This window comes from Pseudonaja textilis, chromosome 1 (genome assembly GCF_049901715.1).
Source record: "Pseudonaja textilis isolate UNSWEBS1 chromosome 1, rPseTex1.2, whole genome shotgun sequence".
Taxonomy (NCBI): domain Eukaryota; kingdom Metazoa; phylum Chordata; class Lepidosauria; order Squamata; family Elapidae; genus Pseudonaja; species Pseudonaja textilis.
In genome coordinates this window covers 190,961,092-190,982,300 of record NC_141990.1, presented here as the reverse complement: position 1 = coordinate 190,982,300, position 21,209 = coordinate 190,961,092, and the positions used below count along the sequence as shown (strand labels likewise).

The following is a 21,209-nucleotide window of genomic DNA, read 5'->3' as shown; positions in this document are numbered from 1 at the left end:
TTGGTGCTTAATATCCCTGGCAAGGTTGCAGTTTCACTTCTAAAATGGCTGCAGTTCAATCGCTTCCAACAAGCTGGCATTGACCCTGTCTCTCGTATTAACTCATCAGATTTTTAATAGGCTTCCACCTGGGCTCTTTAAGATGATCGTTTTCTTCCTGCTATGCAGATATATGGTGACAATTTGTTCCACCCCATCAAAGTTCCAGCTTTGATCGGGATGCAAATATAGTTAAGCCAGCTGCTAGGTGTGGATTGTTCTGCACAAAAGAGATTTTGAACTGATATTCAGTCAGGTTTCACCCCCCCCCCCCACTTCATCTTTGAATCATATGATGGGCTGCTGGGAAAATTGCAACAGCCAACTGTGCTTACTCTGTGTGATATCCAGTTGCACAAAACACTGAAATCCACATCTTTCAATTTATACAGGAGCTTATTTTGATTCTCTAGAAAGTGAGTCTCTATAGTGAACACATCTGCCAGGAATAGATCTGATATTGTTTACCTGGATATGTATTGCTGTATGCAAGCTACTTGATACATTCCTCCCTCCCCTTTTTAGAAAAGGATATCCTATGCAAATAGCAACTAGGGCTGCATAAAATATTTGAAATGGGTGTTTTGTAAAGTTCATTAACACAAACAATCGCTGGAACCCTGACACAAAACTTTTCTCTTCAAAGCATGAGAGTAGTGTTTCTTTTACAATGCCAGTACAGCTGCTTCCAAACTGTCCTTAGTAAGGTATGAACAAAACTAATTTCTCTTGGACTATCAACAAAGGGAAACAGCTGGGAAAAGGGACATATTTCAAAGCGGCTATGCAAGCTTTCCAAAAAACAGCCAACTGCAAAAAGATGTGCTTTGCTTATGCTAAGGCAGGGCTGTCAAACTCCCGGCCCATGGCCAGATACATCATGTGCTGGCCATGCCCGGTTTAGCAAAGGAGGGGAAAGTCCCAATACGTCACATGATGCCACCATGATTACATGAGTTTGACACCCCTGTGCTAAGGGGTTTTGCAGAGCATCTGTCTGAACATTTTTCCAGTCCTAGAGGATATTCCAGTAGCACCTGCAAAGAATGGTCAAAATCATCAATGCTCCACAATGTAAGCCCCAGACCATTTGTACATACATATACCTTCAAAAGGTGCAGGAGAAAACATAGTGGCATTCCCCAGAGTAAGGTTGATGGGAAACGGTAGTATGAAGAGCACCATAAAAATAAAGGTGATTACCGTGTTATCCTAAACCAGTGCTTCTCAAACTTGGCAACTTTAAGATAAGTAGACTTCAATCCCCAGTATCCCCAGCCAAAATACTGGTCTGAATTGAATTCCACATACTTTGAAAGTTGCCAAATTTGAGAAATTTTGTCCTAAACCCTTGATTCAAAAGACCACTGGGAGAAAAGTACATGCTTTAAAAACAGAGTACTCCTTCAATCCAAATGGGATTATCTATGCATGCACACAGCATTTTATACACCCTATGCATATGTAACATAGGAACAGGATGTTACACATACGTATTGTACGTATGTACAATTTGGCAAATAGTATTTTGCACAAGCACAGGAGCATACAGTCAACACAGAGACGTTATTCATTGCATCTGGGATCTGCTAAACAGAATTGTTACACTGAGGATTTATTTTGGTTATCCAAGCTTGGTCTACGGTATAAGCTGTTTATAAATGCTTCAAAGCATCTTTGGTTGTTTCACTTAACAGTAAGAGCCATGAAAACAAAGCAGAGAGATTTAAAGATGGTGTGGTCCTCATAAATCAACTCCACACTCTTGCATACCAAAAGCTTATGCTACATAAATGGTTTTCTTTGAACATTCTGTTCAGTGGAGCTGTGACACATCTTTTAATGTTACTACAGATGACTAATAATGGCACGGTGGAATCCGAGGAAGCGAACACTTTAACGCTGGAGGACATTTCTGATGATGATATAGATCTGGACAACACTGAAGTAGACGAATACTTCTTTCTACAACCTCTGCCAACAAAGAAACGAAGGGCACTCCTGCGAGCCTCCGGAGTCAAGAAGATTGATGTGGAAGAAAAACACGAGCTGCGAGCCATCCGTCTTTCAAGAGAGGACTGTGGTTGCGATTGTCGAATCTTCTGTGACCCGGAAACGTGTACTTGCTGCCTTGCGGGCATAAAATGCCAGGTGAGAGGGCTTCACTTATGGGATCCTTCACCAAAGGGCAGCTCCAAATGTCTTATTTTCAAAAAAAAGGAAGGCTATCCTGCCCATTCACACTCACTGAGGTGTTCTAAAGAGAGGCACTGCTCTATTGTCCCAGCGACAGGAAGTTTCAATTAGAGTTGAAACCTAAGGAGACCGGTGAGTCATTTGTCCCTCCAGGTATTGCTGAAACAGATCCCAACAGTTGAAAGCATATCCACCATTGAGGGATCCAAAGAGTAATTCAGCATAATCTGGAGAAACATGGACTCTGTGTGCAGCTATACATGGGAAAATACAATAAAGAAGATATAGCATAGCCATAAAACAGATAGCCCAGGTTTTGGATTTGGATTAGCCTCCCTAAGAGCTGTTTTCTTCAACTCGGTGGCCTTCTGATATATTGGGTCTAAAGCTCTCAGAATTCCCTTAAGCATAGCATTGTTCCACCACAACTTAAGGCAGCAGGTTGGAAAAGGTTAAACTTAAAGCAGGGGTGTCAAACTCGATTTCATTGAGGGCTGCATCAGGGTTGTGTTTGACCTCAAGGGTCCGGGGGGGGCATGTGGCCAGCTCGACATTACTCGTGTCCTGACAGCCTCCTGCAGCCTTTGGCCAGCAAAAACTGAGCTCACGGGGAGGAGGTCACACATAAAGAACTGGACTGTGGTGCCTCTGACAATGAAAACAGAGCTGGGGGGGGTTGCACGTGAGGCCCCCTGACCTCCGTTTTCACTGGCAGAGGGCTACAGGAGGCCGTTGCGACCAAAAATGGAGCTCAGGGGGCCACGCACGACCCCCCGACCTCTGTTTTCATTGGCAGAGGCACCACAGGCCGGTCCTTCACTTTCCAGGGCGGTTCCACAGACTGGATCTAAGCACCCCGTGGGCCAGATGTGGCCCCCAGACCTTGAGTTTGACACCCCTGACTTAAAGGTTTAGAGCCCCTTTTCTGTTAGCCTTACAGTTAGGGTTCTCCTGAGATACATTTCAGCAATGCAGCTTCCTGGATTACCAGCATGGCTAGGAAGTGCTGTGATCACATGGGCAATCCAGGAAGTGCTGATGGAATAGAAGCTTTCTGGAGAAGAGTTCCATTCTGTTTCCAGGTTTTAAAAAAGAGACTTTGTCCATCTTATAAACATCATAATGGAAATAAAACCAGCTTCTTCCCTGCCTTTGCATGAGGGCTAAAAAAGAGAACTACTCATAAAGAGATTTCATATGAGGCTGTTGTTTATACTGCTTCTAGATCTATTTGGAATGAAATATCCAAATTCACCCACACTAATCAACTGTGAGAAAAGTGGAGGTTGATCAGCAAATGAGATTCCCACTTCCTTAACTTCCGGAGAATAACTTCATCCTACCTATGAATGTATAATTTGTTTACAGTTAACTGAAAAGACCTACCAGCTTGAATATCTGAAAAAAGAACCTACTTCTGCAATTTAGCAGTCACCTGGATTAATCCTAAATGTTGGCATAAGCATTAGAAGTCATTCGACCAGCAGAATACGGAGGGGACGGTGATGCTAGAGCAGAACAAAGGGACAGGGGGTCTCAATGGCCCATTTGTCATTCCTTAACCAGGTCACGCTGTCATTTGTCTCACAGCCACCTTGTCTTCAGGAACTGGATTCACTGTCCGCAGGGAGCCATAATGTGGTATGTGTGTTTTTGGCTCGGTGTGATCTGTGCAAGCCATTCTCATTTATAAATCATAATTTCTAATGAAGTATGAAATATAGCTCCATTTAAGAAAACAAACAAACCAGGGCTTAGTGCAGTTTGCAAAGCCAGACAGGTCTCTCTTTCCAACATCTCTTTATCTGGATTTTTTTTTTCCCTGCCAGAAACCGATGTTGTAAAAGCAGGTAATTAATTTATCTCATATATATCAATCCTTCCACAAGGCCTCCGGGGCAATTTTCTTTGATGAAGTTTCTTGTTTGGCTAAGAGTTTCTAGCTTGTCAGCATTGATAGTGCTAACCAAATAGCTAATCCATCTTTTTTTTGTTTTTTCTTTCCTAAGGTGGACCGTATGTCTTTCCCGTGTGGTTGCACTAAAGAAGGATGCAGCAATACAGCCGGCAGAATTGAATTTAATCCCATCAGGGTTCGGACTCACTTTTTGCATACTATAATGAAACTTGAATTGGAGAAAAACAGAGAGCAGCAAGTTCCTGCGCTGAACGGCTGCCACGCTGAGCTCAACGCTCACAGCAGTGCAATGGGCCCCACCTCCCACCCCCTGGAATTCTCAGTCCTGGAGAACTTTGAATTAGAGGCTGAACCCAGGGCTGCGGTGATGCATTTGCAGTCGGCAGATGACTTGGATTGCGCTGGAGAGGAAGAGGAGGAGGAGGAGGAGGAGGAAGAGGAGGAAGACGCAAGTAGTTTTTGTAGTGGAGTTACAGATTCCAGCACTCAGAGTTTAGCGCCTAGTGAAACAGATGAAGATGAGGAGGAAGAGGAGGAGGAGGAAGACGAGGAGGAGGAAGACGAGGAAGAGGAAGAAGAAGAAAAACTAGATGAATGTCTGGAAGGCTTGGGTGTTCATGCTGATGCAGGCCAAGCTCTCCCTTCTGTCCTTTGCTATTCAGACAGCACTGTCATGCATGAAAACCAGCCAAAGGCACTTTCCTACTACCCGAGTTCCACATCCTTGTATTACCAAATAGAGAATCACAGCCCTGGCACTCCTAACCAGATTCGGGAAACTTACTCTGAAAGAGAGACTGTTAAGAACGGGAATCTTTCTCTGGTGCCTTATAACCCAACTTCGGAACAGTTTGTGGACTACGCGCGGCCCTCAGAGGAAAATTATGGCAGCTCCCTGTTTCCCACTTCAAACCCGTCTGTCATTGTTTGCTGCTCTTCGTCAGAAAGCGATAACGTTGTTCCATGTAGCAGTTTATATGCTGAACATCGGCCAAGGCATTCCCAAGTGGATTTTCCTTCATACTTGAAAAGCCCTTCGCAAGATGGATTTGTATCTACTTTGAATGGTGGCACTCACCTCCCGGAGCGTCCCACCGAGAATTCACTCGGCCTTTCAGAAAAGAGCAGACTACATGAAGAGTGTATCAAATCTCCCGTCATGGAAACAGTACCTGTTTAAATTTATTTTAGGGACCGAATCGCTCTAGATTTCAAAATGCATTCTATTTTAATTGGATTTTCCTGGAAGCGTTCTTATTATTATTTTTTCTCTCAGCAGTGGAGGTAAGGGGGAAGACTGTGGTTAATGTTTTGATTTTCTTTTTCATTGTCGTTTATTAGTAAAGCTCTCTTGGCTGTGGCCATTGCACAAAAACAGTTTGTGTAAAAAAGTAAACTTTTATAAAAAAAAATAGAATGGTCCTTTGATAGAAAATACCCAGATTTTAAAATAATCCACACAGATATATATATATATTTATATTTGTTTTCTTAAGTTTTCGCGGGTACTTACATGTATGGCATTCAGCTTTGTTCGGGTATTTTCCCACGTCATTGTAGTTGTGCTTTTAAAGTTGTAGCAACATTTCGGCAGAATCTCATCTGCCATCGAAAGTTTCGAAAGTCTGACTCACAGACGAACACAATACAGAAGCCTGATGATGGCAGATGAGATTCTGCCGAATGTCACTACAACTTTAAAAGCACAACTATAATGACGTGGGAAAATACCCAAACGAAGCTGAATACCATACGTATAAGTACCCGTGAAAACTTAAGAAATATATATATATATATTCACACCCACACCCACATGCATATAGTACAAAAATGGCCCATGTGTTGATTTATGCTGGGCTCTCTAACTTACAACTTCTTTTATTGTCGGGCTTGTGCAAGATAATAAAAACTTTACTTTGGATTCTTTATATTTAGGGTATTAAAATATCGCTCCTATTCGAGGGTGATGACTTTTTAAATATAAATGTGACTGCAAACAAAAAAGAACCTGAATTATTCAGTAATGTATTTGTTTATTTATTGTAGCTTAGTACTCATAACTTGATAAAAATGAACCTCTTGCTCTTTGGAGCAGAACAGCACAATGAGATTTCATTAGGCAAATTGCCTTTGTGAGGGTAGTACATTCGATCACGAGCCCTGTTCTCTGATCTGCACTAGGGACTATTTGTATTTGTAATTTAGGAATGTAGAGAGGACATACCACTTAGTCATTTTGGTGACACTGATGTGGTGTTTGTGTTGCGATTGCTGCCCTGTCCCCATCTCAAGGAGAGGACAATATATAAGATTTTTTTAAATTGCAGCTAGTGGCGGCTACATTTCTAAAAATGTGAAACGTAGGACAATCCTTAGATTTTCAGGGGTCGAGAGAAGCAGCGTTAGCATTATAAGGAAATTGGGTTGTGTTTTGTTATTCAATTGTCTTTCTCCATTCTTTTCAACCCATAAACTGTTCTGGATAAATGCAGAATATTAAATAGGAACAATATCCAGCCAGACTTCTTCAGATCTTGCCGTCATTTCTCCCCACTGGCCATTTTTTCTTCAACCAACATACTTTTCCTTAATGGCAACCCCTCACATTGGTGAAGAACTTTGCTTGTCAGAAAATGGCGGCTCTACAGCAGGCGTGTCAAACTCATGACGACACGTCATCACGTGATGTATCGCAACTTTCCCCCCCTTCACTAAACCAGGGGTGGGCATGGCCAGCATGTGACATATCCAGGCCACGGGCTGCGAGTTTGACACCCCTGTTCTATAGGATGGCTTGGCCCCTCTATTAAAAAAGAGCAGTGCTGAAGTCTTTCCATGGTTTTATCTTTATGTAAAGCCGGAATGTTATATTTTTATGTATTAAAATTATTATCCCGATGTATAAAGTGCTCGAGTGATCTTCACAGTCGCTTAAGAACTAATCCAGAGTGAATGACTGAACCAAGGTTATCTCTGTCTCGGAACTCTGTGACCAATAAGGGATTCAATATGGGTTCTTCTTGGGGTGTGTCTTCTCAACTCCTTCAAGCTCTAGATCTCACTGGCCTTCTGTCTCTCCGCTAGCCCTGTAACCATTTCCCCTGCATGCAATAATAGTGTGTGCAGAGTCACATGGGAACATGGAAGCACAGTGCTAATGGAAACGATCCAGAGATATCAAAAGGGAATTCCTTCAGTGGAATGTCACATTCCACTGCATTTGGTGGCACTTCCTTGCAATTAACTTTTAATGGGCTGTGTGCTTTGTGCTCTCATCCCAGGGCAGCTTTTGTGTAAGTATCTCTTTTTGTTGTTCTTAATCTAACACAGTTTGGTGTAGCAGCTGTGAGTAATCTTAAAAGACTGTTGTTTCTTAAACGTTGCATCTATTACTTTTTTTAAAAAAAATATATCCATGGATAAACCATGCAAGAATTTTCAGCAATTCTCAGAAAGAATTTTACTCTGCATTTCTTTAGCCAAATAAATTAATTAGGAAAAGAATGGCATTACACGGGTGTGTGGAGAAATTTCGTGAGTTCTGAAAAAGAGAGGAGACACCCAGAATCGGTAGGGATGGAGTTTCTCATTTGAGTGTGATTTGATTCTCAATAATCTCCAAATAGGAAAGGGTTTAGGGTGAACTGGAATCAGTAGGCATATTTCAGCCATTATTCTCTCTTGTTTTAGAAAAAGACTTGAGTTTTGAGTGTGTATTCCTTCAGAGCTTTTCTATCATTAGTGTATGCAATTCACAAGTGTTTCTTCATTGTAGGGAATTAAGGAACATTGTCAGCATGGGAACTCTGTGGAGCTATTACAGTTCATTAATATTTACAGATTAACAGAGTTGGAAGGGACCTTGTAGGTCATCTAGTCTAACCCCCTACCCAAGCAGGAGACCCTACACCATTTCTGACAAATGGCAGTCCAGTCTCTTCTTGAAAGCTTCCAGTGATGAAACTCCCACAACTTCTGAAGGCAAGCTGTTCCATTGGTTGATTGCTCTCACTGTCAGAAAGTTTCTCCTTATTTCTAGGTTGAATCTCTCCTTGACCAGTTTCTATCCATTATTCCTTGTCTGGCCTTCGGATGCTTTGGAAAATAGTTTGACCCCTTCCTCCCTGTGGCAGCCCCTCAAATATTGGAAGATTGTTATCATGTATCCCCTGGTTCTTCTCTTCACTAGACTAGCCGTGCCCAGTTCTTGCAACCGTTCATCATGTTTTAGCCCCCAGTCCCCTAATCATCCTGGTTGCTCTTCTCTGCACTCTTTCTAGAGTCTCAGCATTTTTTATAGTGTGGTGACCAAAACTGGATGTAGTACTCTAGGTGCAGTCTTACTAAGGCTTTATAGAGTGGCATTAGTACCTCACTTGATCTTGATTGTATTCCTCTGTTAATGCAATTTAGGACTGCATTGGGTTTTTTGGCTGATGCCGCACACTGTTGGCTCACATTTAATTGGTTGTTCACTAAGACTCCAAGATCCCTCTCACAGTTACTGCTATTGAGCCTGGTTTCACTAAGTCTATATGTGTACTTTTGTTTTTTCTTGCCTAGGTGTAAGACTTTATTTTTCTCTACATTGAATTTCATTTTGTTAGATATTCTCTGAACTGGTTGTCCTAAATAGATCCAAATGATAAATATCCACTTGTGACTCTTTTCTAGATTTCAACAACAATATTTATGAATGTCTACCTTCAAGTTATTCACGTACCAGTTATTCTGGCACATGTCCATTCTTTAAAGTGGCAATGTATGAAGTTTTAAATGTAGGATTGTCCTCTGAAAATGGTGGTTTCAAGTACAGCACCCCATCTCTTCTTTGGATAATTTTGTTCAAAAAAATTACTGTGGAGGAAGCGCCTTTGCATGCTTAGCTCAAGAAGATTCCAACCATATCAAAATACATTTTTATCTCACTGCAGTCTTCAGTCAGACTCACTGCAGAAGCCTCCACAGCTTTATTTCTAGAAGTTTCCCACTTCTAGGAATGTTCCTGGCAGCAGCAGCCACCACTTGCCAGCTGACACTTTATTTTCCTTGTAGCAAGCGTGCTACATCCAAATTACTTTGAATTGGGAGGGGGTGTTAATCCTTGGTGGTCCTTAACTCTTCTATTTCCTCACTTACTACAAAAACGAGGCTTTATTCCATATTCTTGGCATGTGCTCACTGAAGGTGATCTTTGGGCTTGAATGTTGATTCCTATCTTCTTTATTGATCATATCCTTTCTCATTATTTTTAAACATTCCAGCCACCTGGTCAACACTGGCTGCATAGCAACAAACAGATGACACTTGGATGTCCAAAAGGACAGGTTTTGCTGACTTCTTATTCATAAATCCTTTCTTATTTGATTCTTACTTTTGTATTCTTCCTCTTTGGCCATATAGAACAAGGAAGGCGAAATAAGCTACCGGTACTAGTTTGGCACATTGTGCTTTAATTTTTGCGGTGGCTCTCTCTCTAGGTTGCCTCGATACTGACAATAATTCGGAAGAATTTGCATAAGATACTTGATGCTCATCGTAGGCTAGCTAGAACACATCATTGCTGCTGGAAACATTCTTTGAATTCAGCTAATTCCATGTCATTGTAAATTACTTCCTGGAATAAGGCTTGCAAGTCAGAAGGATGGCAATTGGAAGCCCTGTCCTAATGAGTTAAATCTCACCTAGATACCATGATGGGACCCAAACCGGATGATTGTGATTCAGAAATAATATTTTCTAATCAATTCTCCCAATTCAGGCCTACTGCCACTACCACCACTCAAAAGCTGGTAATATTCCAGCAAAAAGCAGGCTTTTGTCACACACTTAATGCTGGATCACTGCAAGACAGTCTGGGAGCGCTGCAAGACCACACTTCAGGCCTTCTCCCACCACACTAGTGATACAGTAGCTTCATGTTGTTGTGTTGTGTTGTGTTTTGCATCAGATGGATCTCCAGGGTAAGATCCCTACAAAAATTGTGCCAGAATCCTATCAGATACGCTCCCACATCGTCGGGGCAAGGCCCGTTGGAGTGGACCCAAGTTTTAATAGTGACTCTCTCCTCTTTATGTTTTAAGTCTGCCAAATCGGTGATTTGCTTATGGCCACTCGGTAGGTCATGACCCCCATTCTAAGAAGCCTCACTGTAGTGGAAAACCAGGAAGGATACTGTCTTGTTGCAGCATCCAATCTGGACCAGTCATCGAGACCAGAGGTTTTGTCTTCTCAGCTTTCAGTCTCGTACGGGTGGCCACCTTCAAGAAACTTCAGTCTATTCTATTATTCTATTCAGACTGTTAGAACAAGCCTAACAGTTCAGAAGAAAAAAATTCTGGTCCCAGTGACCGGCCCTGATTGGATCCTGCCACATTATCCTGGGACATGTATATTCGCCTTCATTCGATAATGTCTTGTCATGTCGATTCAACAGGACGAGAGTCAAGGTTGGGTCAGTTCAGAGCTCTCATGCCCCATATCATCTGCCAATTGTTTATATTTGTTTAAATGAGAAAGTGCGTAGATTTGTCAGTCATTGGGGTACAAGAGAGTGGCTTGGATAAATGATTAGTTTGGGACAAACTTTGCTTACCCCCCCAAGCATAAGATTTATAAAACATTAGAGGTTGGTTCCAGTAGTTATAAATACTATTTTTGTGGCTTTGTTTTTAGTACCTAGGCGTATAATACAAATGACTTTACTACCAAAATAAATGATCAATATTTTCTAAACTCTGATCCAGTAGGACCCTTCCACAGCAGGCCCATTTACAAATGGGTGAAGTGTAAGTGTGAAAACTGGAGATGGATTTGATTTTCCTCACATTCATCCATCTGCCAGCAGGCCTCAAAATGAAAATGAACTGTATACAAATTGTTCTTTGTGGCTGAGACCGACTCAGTTCATCTGGACTCACACAAGCAAACTGCATGTTTGGAAAGTCCCACTGTTTTTAGTACGGGGATAAACACATTTTTGGCTGTATTTCATCACTGTGACTTTATCCACTGTTAATTTACGAAGGAAACTTTAGATGCTTGTTGTGATGTAAAGAATATAAATAATGTGGCTAGAAACTACAACCTTATTTGTAATCTGAACAGTGCTAAGGCAAAGTCTGATGGTACATAAACTTTGCTAGTGGTTTCTCGCATGATTACTGCCAACATCCATATATCATGAAGCTAAACAATGTAGCTTCACAAAGTACATGCCCATTACCTGTATGAAGAATTAAACCAGAGTCAGGCAACCTAATACACACAAATACACTGTACCCCCAAATACTTTCCTTGGTAACTTTGAGGCTACTGAACTGTCTCTTATTTTCCTTATAATGACATAATTAATAAATACATAGATACCCAGATTGTATAGTAGAAAGTAAAGCACCGGGGCCTGACCTCATTTTTTTTTTTCAAAAATATCTTTGTGTTTAATGGATGTCCCAACTGGATGATGTAAGAGTTCTCTGAAAAAGTTTGCTTTTTGATAAATAGGTTTCATGTGTCTAGACAGGCCCGCTCATGGCAGTTACTTTTATGAGTTGCTTGCTATATACTCTTAAACTTTCAGCCTAAAAAAGTTCCCATTTTTCAGATTGTATTGCACTGTGTGGGGGGAAAAATAAATGATCTACTCAATGTAGAGCACGGGTGTCGAACTCACACCATTAACCATGATCATGACATAACGTGTTTTTCCACTTCACGGAGCTGGGTTGGGCACAACCTACACGTGATGCATCCGGTCTGCAGGCTGCCAGGTTGACACCCCTGGTCTAGAGAGTACTAGATTGAGGAAGGTTGCCCTTGAGGTTATAATGTAATATAGAGCCCGTTTGGTCTAGTGGTTAAGGCCCCGGCTAGAAAGCGGGAGACTATGAGTTCAAGTTCTGCCTTAGGCATGAAAGCCAAATGGGTGACTTTAACCTAGTCACTTTCTCTCAGCCCAACCTACCTGGAAGTGTTGTTGGGAAAACAAGAAGAAGGTGCATTGGATATGTTTACAAATTATTCGTAAAAATGATAAAGATGAATATAGCAATAGCACTTAGACTTATGTACCATCCCATAGTGCTTTACAGCACTCTCTGAGTGCTTTACAGAAGCATATTTCCCCCAACAATGTGTGTCTTCATTTTACCAACTTTGAAAGGATGGAAGGCTGAGTCAACCTTGAGCTGATCAGGATTGAACTCCTGGAAGAGAGCAGAGTTAGCCTGCAGTACTGCAGTCTAACCACTGCGCTACCAGGGTTAAAATATAAATAAATATCAAGCAAAAAGGTGCAAGGTGTCAAATACAGATGTGTCCACAAGGGGCTTTTGAGAAAAGCCTTTGTTTCTGCAGTCATCTTTGAGCAAAAATTTACATTTTTCAAAGATCTTTCTAAGCAGTCACAAAGTTACATTTCCATCTGTGGAAGAAAGCGGAAAAAGATTTTCAATTTGTTGTCAAGTAAATTGCTGGAGGTACCCATGTAATTACCAAGAATCAAGCAGGACAAGGGAGACAGTTTTTTGTTTTTATATATTCATAAGGCTTTATATACACAAGGCTGGTATCAGATAGTAATTGATAAAATAAAATTGAATAAAATAAAATGTATGGAAATTTTTAATTACAATAGTGAAAACAAATAGAAATTAAATTCACAGAGATAGAATAAAAAGTGCAAAAAAAGAAAAAGAAGTAAGATAATGAAAAAGGAAATTAAAGAAATGACTGCCGATCTCATCACAAGCATAAACAATCTTCACTCCTATAAAATTACAAATTCTCTTCTTTCCATAATGCTTCCATATGCAAATCATAAATCATCATTTTTTCAGTCTTAATGTCAGCAAAAAGTCTGTAAAAGGTTAGCAGAGCTTTATAAAAATGTCTCATTTTAACCTTGGTCAAACAAATCAACTTTATATTCCTTCCTTTTGCTTCTAACAACCTTGATTTTTAATTTATTCAGATGTTGACATAGGATTTGATTTCATTCTATTTTTCTCCATCCAAAAGATTTCTTGAACACTTTAACAAACATTTTGTAAATTCAATAAAAATCATTATCAAGATTGTTCTCTTGCTTTCTTAACTTTATTTCTATTTTAATTTTCAAAACTTTAATATGGTTCTTTTGTATATCCAGTAAGAGCTCCTTATCTGGATCACTTTCTTGACCACTTTCATCTTTTGTGTTTCTACTTTAGCTACCTTTTCTGTCTTACAATCCACATTTCTGAAATTATCTAATATTTGTGTTTCTGATATTTCTACATCAGAGAATATTTGTTCCAATCCATCATTTCTTCATTAATATCTTTTGGACATAGTATAGTCATAGAATCAGATATCACTACTGATATTGTAGCTGCTTATTTCTGACCCCATTGTTCAAAAGTCTCATGGAGGGTTAACCAAGGTCAGTGTTTTATGTCATTTTGTAAATCCCCTTGCTAACCAAAAACAGAAGGTTGCCTTTCCCTCTTTTTTGCTTTTCTGCCTGGGATATGTAGTCCCCCCATGTGTCCTATTTGTGTCGTCATAAAATCATCTCAAAATTTCATAGGACTTAGGATAGCTAAAACACTTTCTTCCCATGAAAGTCTGTTTATATAATTATTTCCAAAACTTTTAGTAAAAGTTTTAATATTCTAAATTCATCTGGATCCTTAACTCATTCATAACTTTCTTGGGTCAAAATCCTGTTTAGCTTTTTGCCATTTATATTTCTAGCTCTTCAAATTCTTAAGCTAAGTAGTTAATTTTCCTTTAGTTCAGGAATGAAGATAAACTCACCAGGCGGCTTTTCAAGGTGGTTGTTCTGAAGCTCTGATAGCCTTACGGTAATAAGGCCATTTCCAAAAGTTTAGTGAACCCAGTATCTTTTAAAAGGCTCCACGGTTGAGATTGATGGTTGTTCCCGTCATTTCCTGGCACTCAAACCCATAGAAGACAAATGGCCTGTGATCTCCTCATGAGGAACAGTCATCCGGAGCATATGTGGGTAATCTCCCCTCCTCTCCTTTTCTGGAGAAGTTCTAGAGAACCAGTGTACTCATCAGGTTTTTTTTGTCTTTTTCCACAGTTGCTTCTAGTCTCTCAGGGATGACTAGTTCACCATGCTTCTCCGTAAGTTTCCTTGACAAGAATATATCTTCACGTACCTCCTGGAGATTATTTTGGCACTATATAGCTTTTAAAATCCTGTGTTAACCTTGCCAGAAGAATACAATTTCAGCCTCATTTCTTGTAAGCTGCTATTATCATCAACAAACCTTGGATCTCAAATGGGGACATGCAGGTAGATCCTGCATAGCTCTAATGGAACACGTCCAGTCGAATCCTTCCAAGTTTCATCTCCTACAGTGAAAGCTATTTCCCTGGCTCTGAGCAAGGCAAAGAAAACCATAGGATTGGAAAAGGTCAGCGGATTTAATTTAAGAGGTTAGAACTGAACATTCTATTTGTTTGGTTTTTTGCAGTTCTTTCTAAAAAAAAAAAATCTTTTTCCTCCCTGCAAATCAAGTATTTTCTGCCTGTAGGTTTAATCAAGTGTTTTCAGCTTTTTCTCTAAAGGCAAGTTCCTAGGCAACACAATTTTTACTTGTTCAAAGCCACAAGTCACAGCAACGTAAGAACTTCAATTTAAATCTTGTATTATTTCAGACTCTCTATTTCCCAGGACTGCCACATTAATTTACCTGTGCAGAGCAATTTCAGCTACATCTTAATTCAGTCGCTTAAGTCACACATGCCTCTACAGCCACATATCTGCTATGCGGCTTGAAAAAATGCAAGTGAAGCGTTTTACATTCTTTGCAAAAAAAATAAAAATAAAATAATTAATGGCTGTCATTTTTTAAAAAAAGTTTTGTTCAAGAGCCAGAATTCACTAGTGTGAAGTCAACTTGCTCCTCCGTTACAATTTTTATTTTTTTTTGGCATTGATGGCTGTTAAAAAAAATGACGGCATTCTTAGGAGAATGGACGCTACTAACATATGTACCTAGGCACTTTGCAAGAATGACAGTTGATGCTGAATCACTCTACAAGTAGTGCTTGACTGGTGACCACAATTGAGCCTAAAATTTCTGTGGCCGAGACAATTAAAGTGAGCTTTGTGACTTTTCTTGCCACAGTTAAGTGAATCAGTGCAATTGTTAAGGTAGTAACACAATTGTTAAGTGACTCTGGCTTTTTCCCCCTTGACTTTGCTTATCAAAGGTTGCAATGATCACATGATCCTGGGAAACAGCAACCATCGTAAATATGAACCAACTCCAAGCACCCGAATTCTGATCATGTGACACAAGATGCTGCAACAGTTTTATGTGTAGAAAAATTGTTGTTACAGTGCCATTGTAACATCAATCACTAAATGAATGGTTGTAAGTCAGGGACTAGCCTTATATACATTAGCTAAGGAAAATGTTCATCTAATTCATTCTGACAATAAAAATAACTCGGGTCTATTATTGGCAACCTATGAGGTGGATTATTTGCTTTAGGTTCTTTTTAATTCAGAGGCATGGCACATACATAAAATGCATCTCTTTTGAAATGCTTTCAATATAAAGGAAGTCAGTAGCAGGTCCAATGATACTGTGGATCTAACAGAGGCAGTCCTTGTTTAGTGAGTGTCTTGTTTAGCAATTGCTGGTGATTAAAAAAAAGTGTTTTTATGACCAGGCCTCATATTTAAGTCTGTAAAGCAAAGGAAAGCTGAAGTAAGATCATAAGCCGGTTGCAGTTTCTGTTGAGTGACTGCTTTGTTTAATAACCAAGTTGTGGGTCCCAATTGTAGTTGCTAAATGAGGACTACCTGTAGAACCTTTTTCCCCCCAGAAAAGACAAAGTATTGAAGTTTTAAGACAGCAGTGCAATTTACTTGAAAATTAAAAATAAAAAGTTAGTAGTTTTCAGTTAATGAATTTCACAGCAGGTCAGAATGATTGTAGTTTTCCTACGTCACCTTTTCAGAGCTTTGTCTCCTGCCAAAGGTTCTAACGGAGTTATACTGTCCAAAATTCCTCCCCCTCCCAAAGACATTTATAGCATGACACTAGAACATGAACAAACCCAGAACATACATACAAGTTACAATTGACATTATAGTGCAACTTCCACAGGCTGATTTAATTTGCATTATCATTTGCAACTTCACATACAAAAGGGTTAGTGTAGGTGGCAAAAACACTAAACTATACCTTATGCTACAAACTTTATTTTATGCTGTATTCCTTCTGTATTTATATTTTCTGTATTTATGATGAATGATCTGTAATTTGATGTATTTAATGTGGCTTATTCTGCAATGTATATATTAAAAATAAGCATTTATAAGTATTAAAATTAGGTTATTTTTTTTCTTAGTGGCATTCGTACTATGCTGTATTTTTATTATATATTGTACAATATATATATTTATTGTCCATTTGTTTGCAAAAAGTAAATCAGGTTTCTACGTTATATCAGCTATGTCTCTTTTGTACTAGAAGGGTGTTGTAAGCTTTATCTGAATTTAAATTATTAATATGTGTTTGAGAAGGTGGAAAGCTAATTCGTGGTCATCTAGATAATAGAGCCTTGAAATCTAGAAAATGTTTTTATCCTGACTAGAGTAGTCTCCTTTGCAAAGCTGTAAAACCATGAAAGGAAAAACGTAGTTGGGCATTGTGGGATGTTGTATTTTTGTTTTATTAGACTGCATACAGTCTACCAATTAGTTTTAAATTTGTTACACATACACAATAACCACAAGTTGTATGTGGTGCTGATAAATATCCTACTCTTAAATATCATCTACACAAGATGTCCGCCATTGGACAAATCGGTGGTCAAGTAGGCCATACTGCTAGCAAGAAAGTCGCAACTATCATGGAATCATAGAAGATAAGAATGGGAAGCAACCTTAGAGCACATCGCCCCCATCCCCACAGGCCCAATGCAGACATCTGCTACTATCGCTTCCCTGAAAAATGAGCATCTCCAATAAAGAGTTCACAATCAGCCATTCTGATCCATTGTTGAATAGCTCTTAACCATTCAGAAATGTTTCCTGAAGTCCACCTGAAATCAATTTTCTTGAAATTTAATTGTGTATAATGTCATGCCCTCCTGGAACAACTCTGAACTCTTATGAAGAGAAATGGAACAAACCTGGCATAGTTTGCCTTCAAAGAAAAGGTCACGTGAAACCTGACATCTGCAGGGAATGGAAGACGGGCAAATGACACATACAAGATGATGTAATTCCATCATCACGCATGTGTCCCTTTCGCACCCTTGTGGTTTGCTGTGGATGCTGCTGGAGCAAGGAAAGATTGGATGGCAATCTCAAACACCAGGTCTTTCTTGCTCCAGGGAATAGGATATGGAATAATAGATTTGGATTCCAGGAAGCAATTGAAATGGAAAAATAACTTAGTTCTAATGATGATCGGTTTCCATACTATGCCACCTTATTCCTCCCTGATCCTGGAAACAGTGGAAGCAATTAACGATTGCTGAAAAGTTTAAGCCGAGGCTAGAGAGCCATCTGTCTAGGATCCTTTAATATGGATTCTTGTAGTGAACAGGAATTTAGACTCAGCGGTCCAAATGCTCCTTTCCAACTCTGATTTTGGGACTCCAGCTTATCCTTAGTGTGGGATGGCGTGAATCCCTTCTTTAAAAATTAACTAAATACGGCTAATTTTTTTTTTCTGTTGTATTAAAACCTACTGTTCATTGTTAACTGCTGGAATAATCAGGGAGCAATTTCCCTGTCATATAGGAAGAGAGTGACTTAAGAGTTATTTTTAAAGAGCACATGATTATAATAAGAAAACATTAAACTACATGACCTAAAATGTACTATTTCTAAAATCCACTCCCCAAAGTGAGAAAAAATATCCAAGGTGATGGTTGAAGACCACCTGATGGATGATGGGAAATAAGATGAAATTAAAGGACTAATAGATAAGTTCAACAGTCCATGATTATTTTTGCCTCAATAAGTATCCAATTACTAATGGGTTGGAACAGGAGACAAATCAAAATAAGGAAATTCCTTCTAAACCACCTGAGTCTGCAGGCATTATCACACTATATTTTCTTTCTACTGACAGAAAATGTCTATCTTGACCTATCTATATCTCTGAAGTGCTTTGGAAATTGCCCCGGTGTTGCAGAACTTCTAATTTCATGGTTTTGAAGCAGCTTCTTGCTTTGATTTGTGACTCTTTGATGGACGTGATGCAATCAATACTCTGTTCAATCCCTTTGAAGTTTCACACACCAGCAGTTGCTTCTTCCCTCATCTCATCCCCCTCTTTCTTCCCACTCCACATTACCCTCTTCTTCATTTTCTACCATCATGCTCCAAAAGACTCCCCATTACTCAGTTGAAGATGATACAAAAAATGGTACTTGGCCAGTGACTGGCGTTGCTTAAACTGACAGATAATTCCAGCATAGTCTGAGAGAAACTAAAAAAAGGTTCCTTGCTTCTCTTCTTTCACAAAATTGTTTTGGGAGAAGCTGGAAGGAGATCACTGAAATGGAATAAAGGACTGATACTTTATCCTTGCATGGCCTTTTATTTTATAGAACAAGTTATATTTATTTTATTGATTTTTTAATGCCTTTTCTACACCTGCAATTTTAGGACTCAGAGGGAGCTTTATTATGAAGCCATGCTAGAAACAGGAAGCCTGAGTGCTTTCATTCAGGCATCCCAGAAATATGCTTTGGAAATTTGAGGCTAGAAACTGCAGTACTTATACTATACTCCATGTTTGCTCATAGGGCTAAGCCTCAGTGGCAATATATCTTTGGCCATTTATTTTCCACTTTGTCTTGTTCAAACTGTGGTTCCCCATTTCCATCAAGAAAGATAACTAGGGCTCATTTCATCAAAGGGAGAAAACTGTTTTTGCATCAATATATTATAAACATCAGATCCTAATCAGAATTTTATTATGCAACATGCATAGATTAGAAGCCATGGATTGCTGGAAATAATTCTGCAACAGTGTCCTCCACTGGCTAATTAATTGAGTAAACATTTAGAATAACTCTTCTTTTTTAAAGAAAGCAGTAATATTTCTGAGCAGCTGCTTAATATTGAATAAGTTGAAAACTTTGATGCTCTTTTCCAATAATTAGTTTATAAATTATCCTGTAATCATTGTTTTTCTTACAAGTTGATTGAATCTGAAATAGTCCTAAAATAAAAGTTTGTGGATGAGAAACTACAGTGAACAAAATGTATATTTAACATTTAATAAGCCCTACATTTCTAATATGCTTTTCTCAAAATTATGCAAAGGAAAAGAACATACAATTGCTAAAAGAGTTCTACGTTTCACTTTAGTGAATTAGACATACTGTTCTATTTGAATTAAAGGAAATGCCTTTATTGAATACAGAATAACTTTCCATTAGTTTGGACCACGTGGAAAGTCAGCCCATTTCTGTTTCTGAATGCTACAAAATATCTGTGTCATGTTCAGGATAATTTTAACATCAGGGCCGCCCAACTCCTAGGTCGTGGCGCGATAACAGTCCATGGCTTGGGAACTGGACTACATAAACACTGAGCAAGTGGGCAAAGCTTGTACACGTGTGAGATCAAGGTTTTGTGCATGAAATCATCTCCCCACCTCCAACTGTTGCCACTGCTGTCAATCCATGGAGCCAGAAAGGTTGGGGGCCTCTGCTTAAAAAAAAAGTCTCCCCATTCATCAGTGAACCATTATACTCGGAAAATCAAGGGAACTGTAGTCCCAACCCATCTAAATTTCAACAGGTAGGGGAAAACTATAGACCAATCAGACTAACATCAATACCCGGGAAGATACTGGAAAAGATGATAAAAAAACAGATCTGCCAACATCTAGAAACAAGTAAAGTAAGAACTAGCAGTCAGCACGGGTTTGTTAAGAACAGATCATGCCAAATCAAACTCATTTCATTCTTCAACGCAAGTGACTAAATTAGTAGACTAGCAAAATACTGTGGACATAATGTATTTAGATTTCAGCAAGGCATTCGACAAAGTAGACCACAACCTACTTCTTAGTAAGCTAGAAAAAAGTGGAATAGATAGCACCACCACTAGATGGACTCGCTACTGGCTGGCAAACCGTACTCAACGAGTAGTCCTTAATGGGTCTAAGTCTACATGGAGGGAAGTAAGCAGTGAGGTGCCACAAGGTTCCATCTTAGGCCCAGTACTCTTCAATATCTTCATTAACGACTTAGATGAGGGAATAAAAGGGGAACTTACCAAATTTGGAGATGATACTAAGCTGGCAGGAATAGCTAACACCCAAGAAGATAGGCTCAAGATCCAGATGGATCTTGACAGACTAGAACACTGGGCCGTATCTAACAAAATGAAATTCAATGTAGAGAAAAGTAAAGTCCTACACTTAGGCAAGAAAAACCAAAAGTACACATATACACTGGGTGAAACTAGGCTCAATAGCAGTAACTGTGAGAGGGATCTTGGAGTCTTAGTGGACAACCAGCTAAATATGAGCCAGCAGTATGCAGCCGCTGCCAAAAAAGCTAATGCAATCCTAAGTTGTATTAACAGGGATACAGTCAAGATCAAGGGAAGTACTAAAACCACTCTATAGAGACCACACCTAGAGTACTGCATCCAGTTTTTTTCACCACATTATAAAAAAGATGTTGAGACCCTAGAAAAAGTACAGAGGAGAGCAACCAGGATGAAGAGGGGACTGGAGGCTAAAACATACGAAGAACTGTTGCAGGAACTGGGCTTGGCTAGTCTAGTAAAGAGAAGGACCAGGGGAGACATGATAGCAGTCTTCCTATATTTGAGGGGCTGCCACAGGGAGGAGGGGGTCAAGCTATTTTCTAAAGTGCCTGTAGGCCAGACAAGGAATAATGGATGTAAACTGAACAAGGAGAGATTTAACCTGGAAATAAGGAGAAACTTTCTGACAGTGAGAACAATCCACCAATGGAACACCTTGCCCTCGGAAGTTGTGGGACCGTCATCACTTGAGACTTTCAAGGAGAGGTTGGACTGCCATTTGTC

The 21,209-nt window shown here is 39.6% G+C and overlaps 1 protein-coding gene across 2 annotated transcripts in view; it reads left to right on the top strand.

Moving 5' to 3' along the window:
- Nucleotides 1–16,626, top strand: part of CSRNP3 (cysteine and serine rich nuclear protein 3) — a 52,487-nt gene extending 35,861 nt beyond the window's left edge. For both annotated transcript variants that reach the window (XM_087920027.1, XM_087920029.1), the window contains exons 4-6: nucleotides 1,894–2,190; nucleotides 4,245–5,437; nucleotides 14,241–16,626. In XM_087920027.1, the coding sequence (XP_087776153.1) occupies nucleotides 1,894–2,190; nucleotides 4,245–5,333 (1,386 nt within the window). In that variant the 3' untranslated portion in view covers nucleotides 5,334–5,437; nucleotides 14,241–16,626. The remainder of the gene's footprint in view (nucleotides 1–1,893; nucleotides 2,191–4,244; nucleotides 5,438–14,240) is intronic.
- The last annotated feature ends 4,583 nt before the right edge of the window (nucleotides 16,627–21,209 follow it).